Here is a 12,060-nt window from a genome sequence, read left to right on the forward strand (position 1 = left end):
AGCTTCTTTCTTGATCTTCTCCTGAATCAAAATCATGGTTTTTCACTGTTACTTCATCGAATAATGGAGCTTTAACAACAATGTTTTCGGCAAACCCCCAATGGCAGCCCTGTTTTTCAGTTTGTCTGCTCCATTGAAGCTTCCATTTTGCAAAGGATATGTAGGCTTGCATCAAATTAGTTCCTTTTTTGCTCCACTTTTGGTCCAAAATTAGTTTGTCCTGATTCATAGTTTTAGTGTTGAATTCTGATTAAAACATGAATTTAATAAATATAACATGATATTATTTCTCATTCAGTAATATATACCGCGTTTTTGGTGAAGAGGAATAAGAAACTTTTACTTTTATCATTGTAAGAAAGAAAGAATTAGTAGCAGTTGTACCTAAAAGGAAGCCTAATATGGATTTATCACTGACTTCTGAGGCAAGCAAAGGTTTTTTTTTTTTTTTTTTTTTTTTTTTTTTTTTGGTGCAAGTCAATGATGTAATTTCTGAGAAATCTCTGTTGTAAAATATTGACTTTTGAAGCATAGAAAATTTTATTTTATTGAATCAAATAAGATTTGATATTGAACAGATCTTCGAATTTTGATTCCACAGCCCAACATTAGTTTCTGCATGATAACATTATCGACTGTACTATTAATATTCAACTGATGTAATCTGCTGCCTATGTAAATATACTAACGTTGTAGAAGCCTTTTTACTGCAAATCTAAAGCAATGTGCAAGTTCAAAAGCGGTTTTAAATTAAGTTTCGATCAATTAGCAAAAGCTGTTAAGCATCTAAAAAGCTAGTCTTAACAAACATTTTAGCTCAAAGTTTTTGTGATTTTACTTCTGAAACGCTCTGGTTTCCATTTGAAATGCCGGTTTTAATTCTTCTTTTGTTTAAAGATCTGTTTATCTTTTATTCCACAATGTAACTTAGTAATTGTAATGGAACCTTGCCCAAGTTGCTTTCTTCTTCCTAATATTTTGCAATTTCTATAGATCAGGGTGTGGGATATTCTGAGCTAGTTTTCCTTCTTGTTTTTTTCTGTTTTCCATAAAGTAATGCTATGTTATCCATCATTGTGCCAAAATCTATAAACATAGTTATTATTTCAGCTGTCTTTTCATTGTTTTTCCTTTATACATTTTCCATGGTTTTATAGAGAAATATAAAGGAAAAAGATAGCAAGAGAAAAAGAAAATGAAAAATTGCTTCACCAAGATATAAGGAATATGCAGAAAAGAATAAAAAACATATGGGATGAAGTAAAGAAATGCATGTCTTTCCACCATATCAGCATCGTGTTGACCCATTGATATTCCAATCCTTTCAGTTTTACATGGTGAAGACAAATATTCCAATCCTTTTTTCCGTGAACTTTTTCTAATCTCATTTAACTTGAATGTTAGTCTACTATTTATTCTTTTCATATTTAAAATTTTAAAATATTGTAAAAACAAAACCAAACAAGCCACCGGATTTGTTATGCAGTTTAGTTTCAAAACTTTTTGGTTTTACATACATAACTAATTAACGTTGTTTCTATAACTAGAAAGCTATTTTGCAGTTACAAGGCCAAACAGGGGCACGTTTTGTTTTTTTTTATTTTTTATTTTTTATTTTTTTGGTAATTGATACATATTTTGGGTCCAGTTTTAAGAAGGTAACTAAGATGTTTATGATTTTGTTTCTTTTGTTTGTTTCTAGTTTTTTAAAGTAAGAATGTCTACGTGCACCACCCTCAAATGTGTGTGACATTGAAACAATGGAGAAGCCAATAATATGCTTGTCAATATGCAAGCTAATGAGCTTCTCAGTACTTAACCAGTAATTCCACAAATTCCATAAGACTGAAAACTAGTAGAAAATTGTCATTTACAACAATATTAATTTGAAAACAGCTTTTAGACCCATCACAAATTACAAAGGTTCGGATGGTGAAACAGAAGAAAAGAAATGAACTATTTGTTATTATATAATCCAGTTTCCCTAAAACTCACTCACAAAGAAATAAAGTGTCAACCCGAAACCTTTTAGCTTTCTCCTTGAATACTTGGTGAGGTTCTTACTTTCCCCATCTGGAAGTGATCAAAATCAGAAATGACATTTTCTGAGTTCAGTATAGTTAGTAGATTAGAAAGCAGAGTATGCAAGTCAAAGTAACAAATTGAATAAAGAAAACATACTCTTCATCTTGTTAGCTAATGCCCTCTAGTCCTCTGCTTTGCGGTTCTATATTTCAACCACTGATATAGTATTCTATCTGTAACTTCATTAACAGCATCAAAGTAGGCTACGCACCAAGATTTTCTCATTGCCATTATCAAATATGGGACAAGAATTCCAGCTGCAAATCCCAATCCAATACTCAAGTAGAACCACTTATCAATGAAGCTGTCACCATTACCAGTATCCTTGGGAGTTGTCCATCCCTTACCTGGTTCCTCATCATCTTCATCACCTGGACATTTTACAGCAAGTGGACCACCACAAAGGCCAAGGTTTCCAGTGAAAGAGGCTGCATCAAAAGTTGTCATATGATCTGTATAAGGGATCCTACCAGACAAGTCATTGTATGACAAATTCAGATACCCCAGGAATGAGAGTGTCCCCAAGCTTTGAGGAACAGGACCTGAGAGCCTATTACTTGAGAGGTCAAGTGATAACAATTGTTTCAACTCCGATATGCTTTCAGGGATGTGACCAGTGATATGGTTTCCAGACAAGTTCAAAACAACCAAACCCAACAGTTTTGTTATTTCTCTTGGAAGGTCTCCACTCAGATTATTTCCAGAGAGATCAAGACTAATTACAAGGGAAAGGATCTTGGTGTATGTTTGAGGCTGACCTTTCATATTCACCACCAAGTTTTCTTCATAATAACTGCCCCTATACATTCCATAGAATAGGTAATGGTTTATGTGTTGGATTTGTGACATAGATTTAAAATCTCCAAAACTGGCAGGTATACTGCCGTTCAACAGATTTTCTGCCAGGTCCAGGACTTGTATTGAACTTAGATTTGATAACACTGATGGAAGTTCTCCATAAAATGCATTGGACCTCAAGCTAAGAATCCTTAGCTTTTTAAAACCTTCTCCAATCCACGGTGGAATTTTACCCTTTAATCTGTTGTTTCCAAGATCCAGCATTTCCAAACTTGAAAAATTACGGAAAGATGAAGGGAGCTCTCCAGAGAAATTGTTATCACTTAGGTGTAATGTTTGAAGCATACGTAGTTCACCCAAAAAGTCAGGAATATTTCCAGATAAATTGTTCTTACGTAGGTCTAATACCTTTAGGAGAGAACAATTTGCAATGCTTGATGGAACACTTCCTCTCAAGTAGTTATTTGAAAGATCAAGGGCTTGAAGAGATTGCATGTTGCCAATGGAAGCCGGGATTTCTCCTATAATGAGGTTTCCATAAAGAGAGAGGAAGATCAAGTTTGGTAAGGAATCACCTATATTACTTGGAATAGGACCAGAAAGTCTGTTATTGGACATATCAAGTAACTCAACCTCAACAATTGGAAGAGGAATAGGTCCTTCAAAGAGGTTAGAACTCAAGTCAACATCTGCAAAAGGCTTTGTTATTAATGGACTAGGTAATCGACCTTCTAAGTGGTTAAAGGAAACATTCAACAGTGACAGATTAGAGGAAACTTTCCAGAACCAGTTGGGTATGGAGCCAAAAATGCTAGCATTAGACAAATCTAAATATTCAACTTCTTTTTGTGATTTAAGCCAAGAAGGAAATGAAGGACCTAAACTACATGAACGCATATCAAGATTAGAAAGTTGGAATGAAGGAAACCAGTTGGAACTGACATTCAAGGTGAAGGAGTTGGAAGACAGATGTAAACGTTTTAGCTTACTTAGCTTCAAAAAATGTGTTTCAGTGACCATACCTGTCAGATGATTGGAAGAAACATCAAAAGTAGACAACTGAGAAAGTTGTCCCAAACTTTCAGGGAGAGTCCCGTTCAGATCATTTCCTGAAAGTCCCAGATCAGTAAGATTTTGCAATAATCCTAAAGAAGCTGGGATGGGACCATTCAGAGAGTTATAGTCCAAACCGAGTTGAACAATATTCTTCAGCTGACCAATCCATTCTGGTAACTTACCAGCCAAGTGATTGACTGACAAATCCAAGTACTGCAAACTAGGCAAAGGCCTCCTAGAATGACAATTTTCTGCTCCTTCGATGAATTCAGGTAATGTTCCAGTCAAGTTATTACCTGATATACGAAAAAATATCAGGTTGCAAAGATTGCCAATAGAGCTTGGAATTGCACCCTCAATATTATTGACAAAAAGATCTAAGTGAGTGAGAAACGTCATGTTTCCAATGGAAGCAGGAAGTTTCCCATGTAGTTTATTGGATGCTAAATCGAGGACTCGAATTTTCTCCCATCTTCCTTTCAACAATTGAGAACAACTTGCTGTGAGATTGTTATTACCAGCAAGATTCAAAAACTTCAAATCTGGCATGTCACTAAAACCAAGTGGAATTCTTCCAAACAAGCCACTGTAGCTTATATCCAAGCTAATGAGGCTGCTAATATTGAGAAGCCAATCAGGTATTTTTGAATTGAAACCATTAAAAGAAAGGTCTACTACAGCAAGTGAAGTTAAATTGAAAGGACTGAGAGGTGGAATCGAACCAGATAAGAGACAAGAAGACAGGTCCAACTCAGTTAAAGAAGGAAGCTTGTTTATTGTCCTAACCCAATTGGATCCCACCATTGAAAGATCAACTTCACGCATCAAAAGATGCTTTAGAGAGACAAGACCCTTTAACCATTCAAGATTTTCAACATATAAACTCGGTGAGTACTTCAAATCAAGATACTGTAAGCTTGAGAGGTTTCCTAAATTTGGAGGAATTGCACCACTAAACTCTGCATTCGAGAGGTTTAGATATTGCAAATTTTTCAAAGATCCGAAAAATTCAGGAATTGGATTGTCATTGAATGTGTTGAAGCTCAAGTCCAAGTATCTCAAGGACTTCAGTTTCATCATTGAAGGCTTAATTTCCCCACTGAGGTTCCAGAATCCATACCTGCTTGAAGAATCAAAACCTTGTGGATATGGATTATGGAGATCGACAGCAATAACAGCTCCTGTACTGCTTTCACAGCTTATTCCCCGCCATTGACAGCAGTTGCTTCCTTTCCATGATGAAAGCCGGTTTTCAGGATCATTAAGACCATTTTTGAAGGCAACGAGAGCAACTCGGTCAGACTCTAAGCATTCTGCTAACTGTGCATCACCGAAACGAACAAATTCTCTTCTTGTAAAGAAGAGAATCAATAGCATTAATTGGAACATTGAAGCTGTTTTCATCATCTCAACTCTTGCAACTTACAACTGTATTATGCCAAGGGCAAGGTATGAAATTTTAATATATCTACTAGTCTAAATATCTTTTCCTTGAAGACAAAGAAACCATGATTTTCATTTAATAAGACCAGAGGAAAGATGATGATAACGTTTGAATTCAAAGTTATGTAAACAATGCAACATATAATATAAAATTGAATTACAAAGGACTAACTAATATAAAATTGTTAAATCTGTAAGGACTAGGTATTTCCCAATTATTGCTCCAATCAAATTCACTTTCAGTTTCATTGTGAGGAAAAAGTAGTATGGACTCATTACTGACTTTCTGTGGCAAGCATTTCTTTTTACCAAGTCAATGAGGAAACTACAGAGGATATGTTATGATAATGCAATTTTGTCTACCTGATATCGATATAAGAATTCTTTATTCTTAGCTCTCTTCGTATGAGGTCTCGGATGGTTTTGATGGTAGAAAATGTATAAACTATAAAAAAAAAAATGGCTGCCAGCAAGTCATGTAACTTGTTTAATATAAATAATAGTGATGATCAGCTTCAGTTTTTCAAAATTTGTTGAAACTTATTCATTAGGGAATTATTTAAATAATGACAGTTGGCATATAGTTGGAAATTTGGTAAGGGTAATCCCAATGTATTTAATATTCAACAGCTCTTCAAATTTTTAAATCCAGACTCCAACATTGACTTGTAGTGTACATGCAGAAATTATCAATTCTAGTAAACCATATTGATCAAAGCCTAAAACATAAAGTTGATTTGTTTTGATACTTACCAGAAACCCATCCATAGAACATGAAATCTCCAAAAAAAATATTCAGATTTTGTCTTGTGATGATGTTGTGGTAAGATTCCCAGACTCTATTTGAGACTTTGCTGCTTAAAATTGATACTCCGATTTATCTTCCAACAATCAAGTTCCTTGAATTTCATTCCACAAAAAAAAAAAAAAAAAAAAGGGACAACTTGAAGGACAAAAGAACTTCCCAGGTTGTAATAAAGTCTTGATCTTTCTTCGATCAGCTGGAACTACTCCAAATATGCAAACTGGGTTTTTACTATCTCTCTCTAAATTATCAACTTTCTACTCCAATCTCTGCAAAACTACATAAATGGGAAGCAAAAAAAAAAAAAAAAAAAACAAAGCAGAAATAAGAAAAGAATGCAATCGTTACAAAAAAAGGGTCAATTACTATTATTATTATTTCTGCTGGTTTATAAAGAAAATTCATTAGTGCAAAATATATAAATAATTGATTAAAAAAAAAAAAAAAAAAAAAGGGAAGATTTCAGGCACGTGTGATGACGTCAGACAAACGTGCGGCTAATGAGTGCTTGTGCAATTTACGTCCCTCTTTCCATATGCTACTGGACTTCCCACGCGGCTTACTAGCGCGTACCATTGTATCTTCTTCACAAATTACCGTTTAATTACCCGCCATCGAATCGTTAAAAGGAATTAAAGAAATTCCGAAGGGAATAAAATTTCTCATCTCACTCTTTATGTCCTTTCAATCCGACGTCGTTCCAACAACCGTAAGCGGTTCATTGTGAATCCCAACCATTTGCTTCCTTTTAAGCTCTTCTTCATCGTCCCCTGAATCACCAAGAAACTGAAACCAATGGTTTCCTTTGTTACTTCATTGAATCCCTGTGTTGATAAGAAAACCCTCATGACATCCCTAATGGGGCTTTAACCATATGCTTTGGCCTAATAGCTCATAACAGTTTCATCTATTACTCTTTATCTGTAACAACTCATATATATCATTGTATTTATGTTTATCTGGTGTGTTTATCTTTTTGTACCTACTCCCTTGTATTTATACAGCAAATCAATACATTAATAATATGGATTTTACACTATATTCCTCTCTGTTCTATATGGTATCAGAGCCCTAAAAACTTCATCAGTTCTTTCGATCCTTTTTTTTTTTTTTTTCTTTCTTTCTTCCATGGCCCAAAATTTCTCAGCCACATCTTCTTCATCTGCACCCATTGTTCCTATGCACAATGATCCAACGTTCTCTGGACAACATCTAATTGTTTTCAACGTTGCCTCCCAAGCCCCTCTTCATCTCACAGAGTCTAATTACTTTCCTTAGTGTGCACAATTTGACTCGTTACTCATTGCCTACGATCTATATGGCTATGTTGATGGCTCCAAATCATGTCCTTCTCCGACTGTCACGGAGACTTCTACCGATCCTCCCTCTCTAATACCCAATCCAGATTATCTCTTCTGGGTGAGGCAAGACAAATTTCTCCTCAATGCCCTTCTTGCTTCTCTCACACCAGAAATTGCTCACCTAGTAGCAACTGCTACTACATCGTATGCTACATGGACCTCATTGGCGACACACTTTGCAAAAACGTCCAGATCCCATATTCTCCTTTTGCAGCAGCGCCTCATCAAACCACAAGGGAATCGACCAATTGCCACATACCTTCTTGATGTACGAACAGCAGCCACAGAACTTGCACTTCTCAACATGCCCATAAGTGATGAAGATCTTGCTCTCTACATTATCAATGGCCTCAGTCTAGAACTCAAAGACGTTGCTGCTGCCTTTTGAACCAGGGAGTCTGCCATCTCCTTTACTAATCTTCATGAGTAACTCATTGAACATGACTTTTACTTAAAAAGAGTTGAACCACAAACTGACACCATGACCATATCAGCCAATGTGGCTTATCGGTCTACCTCGAACCCTTCCTCCACTAGGAAGCCCTCATGGTTCTATCCTCCTTCCCTGTTCACTCCTACCTCTGGTCAATTCAGACCACATAATCCTGGCCGCTCAAACAACTACAAAGGGAAGTGTCAATTGTGTGACCAACAAGGTCACTCTGCTCGATTCTGTCCATCCCTCAAGCAACAGTGGACCTACGCTCCAGCTCGGCGACAACCACCTCCTTCCAGATATAACACAACACCACAAGCCTATCACATCAATCCAGTTGATCATGGTGCTTTAGGCCGTCATCCATCCTCTGGAACCTCTCCTTCCTCAAACTGGTTGCTGGACACTGGGGCCACCCATCATATTGTTAATGACCTTCAAAACCTTGCCATTCACTCAGAGTACGATGTCACAGATGCAATTGCAGTCGGTAATGGTTCCAAAATCCCTGTCATTCATATTGGTTCTGTCCATCTTCCAACTGCTTCTAAATCTCTTTTGCTGTCTGATATCTTGTGCGTGCCTCACATGATCAGAAACCTCCTTTCTGTTTCTAAACTATGGACTGTTAACAATGTTTCTGTTGAATTTTTTCCTCACTATTTTGTTGTTAAGGATCTGAAGACGGGCTCACTTCTGCTACGGGGTCCACACATGCAAGGAGTATATGAATGGCCTTCTCAAGTTTCCCCACCCATCAGCTTCACTGCTCATAAAGCCCCTTTATCTAATTGGCAATCTTGCCTTGGCCAGCCATCCAGTCCTGTTCTTCGTCACGTCGTCTCCACTTTTTCTCTTCCAGTGTCTAATTTTAAACTTTTTCAGTGTGATGCTTGTAACTGCAATAAAACACACAAACTTCCATTCAGTGTTTCATCTTTGTCTAGTAGTAAGCCCTTTCATCTAGTTTATTCTGATGTATGGGGACCCTCTAAAATAAAATCTCATGATGATTTCAATTACTACATTGTATTTGTTGATCATTTTTCAAAATATATGTGGCTATTTCCTATAAAACAAAAATCTGATGTCTTTCAAGTTTTTGTTTAACTTTAAAAAAGTAATTGAAAAATTCTTTCAAACATGAATAATCTCTTTTTATTCTGACAATGGAGGAGAATTTTTAAAATTAAAAACTTATTTTGCAAAAAACGGAATTAGCCATTTTTAACAATAACTCGTACACCGGAACAGAATGGCTATGCTGAAAGACGCCATAGACACATTCGTGAAACTGGTCTAGCCCTTCTCACTAATGCGAACCTTCCGTTAAAATTTTGGTCATATTCAGACTTTGTCTTGTGATGATGTCGTGGTAAGATTCCCATACTCTATTTGAGACTTTGCTGCTTAAAATTAATACTCTGATTTATCTTCCAACAATCAAGTTCCTTAAATTTCATCAAAAAAAAAGAAAAAAAAAAAAAAAAGACAAAAAAACAGCAACTTGAAGGACAAAAGAACAGCCCAGGTTATAATAAAGTCTTGATCTTTCTTCAATCAGCTGGAACTACTCCAAATATGCAAACTGGGTTTTTACTATATCTCTCTAAATTATCATCTTTCTACTCCAATCTGTGCAAAACTACATAAATGGGAAACAAAAAAAGACAGCACAAATCAGAAAAGAATGCAATCGATACAAAAAAGGGTCAATTGTTATTATTATTATTATTTCTACTGGTTTATAAAGAGAATTCATTAGTGCAAAATAAATAAATAATTTTAAAAAAAAAAAAAAAAAACAAAAACAAAAACAAAAGATTCAGGTATGTGTGATGACGTCAGACAAAGGTGCGGCCAATGAGTGCTTGAACAGTTTACGTCCCTCTGTCCATATGCTATTGGACTCGCCACGCGGCTTACTAGCGCGTGGCATTGTATCTTCTTCACAAATTACCGTTTAATTACCCGCCATCGAATCGTTAAAAGGAATTAAAGAAATTCCAAAAGGGAATAAAATATCTCATCTCACTCTCTATGTCCTTTCAATCCGACGCCGTTCCAACAACCGTAAGCGGTTCATTATGAATCCCAACCATTTGCTTCCTTTAAGCTCTTCTTCATCGTCCCCTGAATCACCAAGAAACTGAAACCAGTGGTTTCCTCTGTTACTTCATTGAATCCCTGTGTTGAGAAGAAAACCCTCAAGACCTCCCTAATGAGGCTTTAACCATACCCTTTGGCCAACCCCCAATAGCAAGCCCGGTTTGTTCGGTTTTGTCACCTCCATTGAAGCTTCCATTGAAAAGGTTATGTGGCTTTGCATCAAATTTAGTTCCTTTTTTCCTCCATTTGGCACAAAGTCTGTTGATTTTCATCTCATTGATAGTTTTATGTGTTAGACTTATGAATACATGAATTGCCAAATATATTTCTAAATTTTGATCCAAATATCCACATAAGGGTGGTGAATCATTCAACCCCCTTTTTTTTTTTTTTTTTTTTTTTTTGGGAAACTGACCCAATATCATTATTAACATATCAGTCAAGACAAAAGCTATACCATAAACAGTTTGCTATTATCTTTGCATATTTATTTATGGAACCAATTTTAGTGTGTTGCTTCTAATATTATAAGTAGAAGAAAAAGATAATATCATGGTTGATTGAAAAGAAAGAATAAAGTTGCATGGGACAACATGATAAAACTACTGAAATGTAATTCAGGAAAAGGGCAACAAGAAGTCTCTATCTTTGCTGCTGATGCCTTCTTTTGATCTGCAGTTTGGTTCTGTATTTCAACCATATATATGGTATTCTTTCTACGACATCATCCACAGCATCAAAGTAGGCTACACTCCATGATTTTCTCATTCCCACTAGCAGATAAGGAACTAGAACTCCTATCCCAAATCCCAATCCAATGCTCAAGTAAAACCATTTGTCAATGAAGCTGTCACCACTGCTATTATCCTTTGGAGAATTCCATCCCTTTCTGGATCATCATCATCATCTTCATCACCTGGACATATTACAGCAAGTGGCATGCCACAAAGGCCAAGGTTTCCAGCATAAGAGGATGCTTCAAAAGTTGTCATATGATCTTTAAATGGGATCTTTTTGACAGGTTACTGATACCAAGTGGAATTCTTCCAAACAGGTTACTCAGTGACCCATCCAAAGTTACAAGGCTGCTAATATTGACAAACCACTCAGGTACTTTTGAATTGAAGTGGTTCAACTTAGATCTAGGTGAACAAGTGAAGTTAAGTTTACAATGGTAAGAGAAGGAATGGAACCTGATAAGCTACAAAAAGATAGATGCAACTCAGTTAAGGTTGGGAGCTTATTTAGTGTCCTAATCAGTCTGACCCTACCATTGGAAGATCATTTTCATTCATCTTTAGAGAGACAAGACCTGTTATCAGTTCAAGATTGTAAACTTAAAGACTCGACATCAAGATACCGCAACCTAGAGAGGTTTCCTAAATTTTGAGGAATCACACCATTAAACCCAGCATTTGAGAGGTTTAGATATTGCAAAATTTTCAAAGATCCAAAAAATTCAGGAATTGGGTTGCCATTGAATGTGTTAAAACTCAAGTCCAAATGTCTCAAGGACTTCAGTTTCGGCAATGAAGGTGTAATTTCCCCACTGAGGTTATAGAATACATATCTGCCAGAAGAATGAAAACCTTCTGGATATGGATTATGGAGATCGACTGTAATGACGGCTCCTGTACTGTTTTCACAGCTTATTCCATGCCATTGACAACAGTTGCTTCCCTTCCATGATGAAAGCCGGTTGTCAGGGTCATTAAGACCATTTTCATGGCAATAAGAACCTCCCTATCAGACTCTAAGCAATGCATCAAGCGTGCATCACAGTAATTAACAAATTCTCTTATTATAAACAAGAGAATCAGCATCATTAATCGAAACAGTTACAGTTTCCATCATCTCAATCCTTCAAGTTACAACTCTAAGTCTGAAACCATGCATGAAATCTCAATATATGTATGTATACTGCTCTACCTTGATTTCCGTGAAGGCCAAGAAACTCTTATTTCCTT

At 36.2% G+C, this 12,060-nt stretch overlaps 1 protein-coding gene across 3 annotated transcripts; it reads right to left on the bottom strand.

Moving 5' to 3' along the window:
* Window positions 1-1,842: 1,842 nt before the first annotated feature.
* On the bottom strand, window positions 1,843-6,530 carry LOC107417709 (receptor-like protein EIX2). 3 transcript variants are annotated; one of them, XM_048472941.2, is made up of 3 exons: window positions 6,136-6,530; window positions 2,182-5,287; window positions 1,843-2,073 (listed from the first exon to the last, which is right to left on the bottom strand). In XM_048472941.2, the coding sequence occupies exon 2, from the start codon at window positions 5,017-5,019 to the stop codon at window positions 2,197-2,199; it is 2,823 nt and encodes a 940-aa protein (XP_048328898.2). In that variant the 5' UTR covers window positions 5,020-5,287; window positions 6,136-6,530; the 3' UTR covers window positions 1,843-2,073; window positions 2,182-2,196. The 3 variants fall into 3 exon arrangements, with proteins under 3 accessions (XP_048328898.2, XP_015881829.3, XP_060670063.1); XM_016026343.4 differs by having other exon boundaries at window positions 2,182-5,367; XM_060814080.1 differs by lacking the exon at window positions 6,136-6,530 and having other exon boundaries at window positions 2,182-3,572; window positions 3,906-6,129.
* Between the last annotated feature and the right edge of the window lie 5,530 nt (window positions 6,531-12,060).

This window comes from Ziziphus jujuba, chromosome 2 (assembly GCF_031755915.1).
Source record: "Ziziphus jujuba cultivar Dongzao chromosome 2, ASM3175591v1".
NCBI classification, from domain to species: domain Eukaryota; kingdom Viridiplantae; phylum Streptophyta; class Magnoliopsida; order Rosales; family Rhamnaceae; genus Ziziphus; species Ziziphus jujuba.

What these genes read in the sequence shown, in the direction of transcription:
- LOC107417709 (XM_016026343.4), bottom strand. Translation starts at nt 5,346, where the DNA reads ATGATGAAAACAGCTTCAATGTTCCAATTAATGCTATTGATTCTCTTC.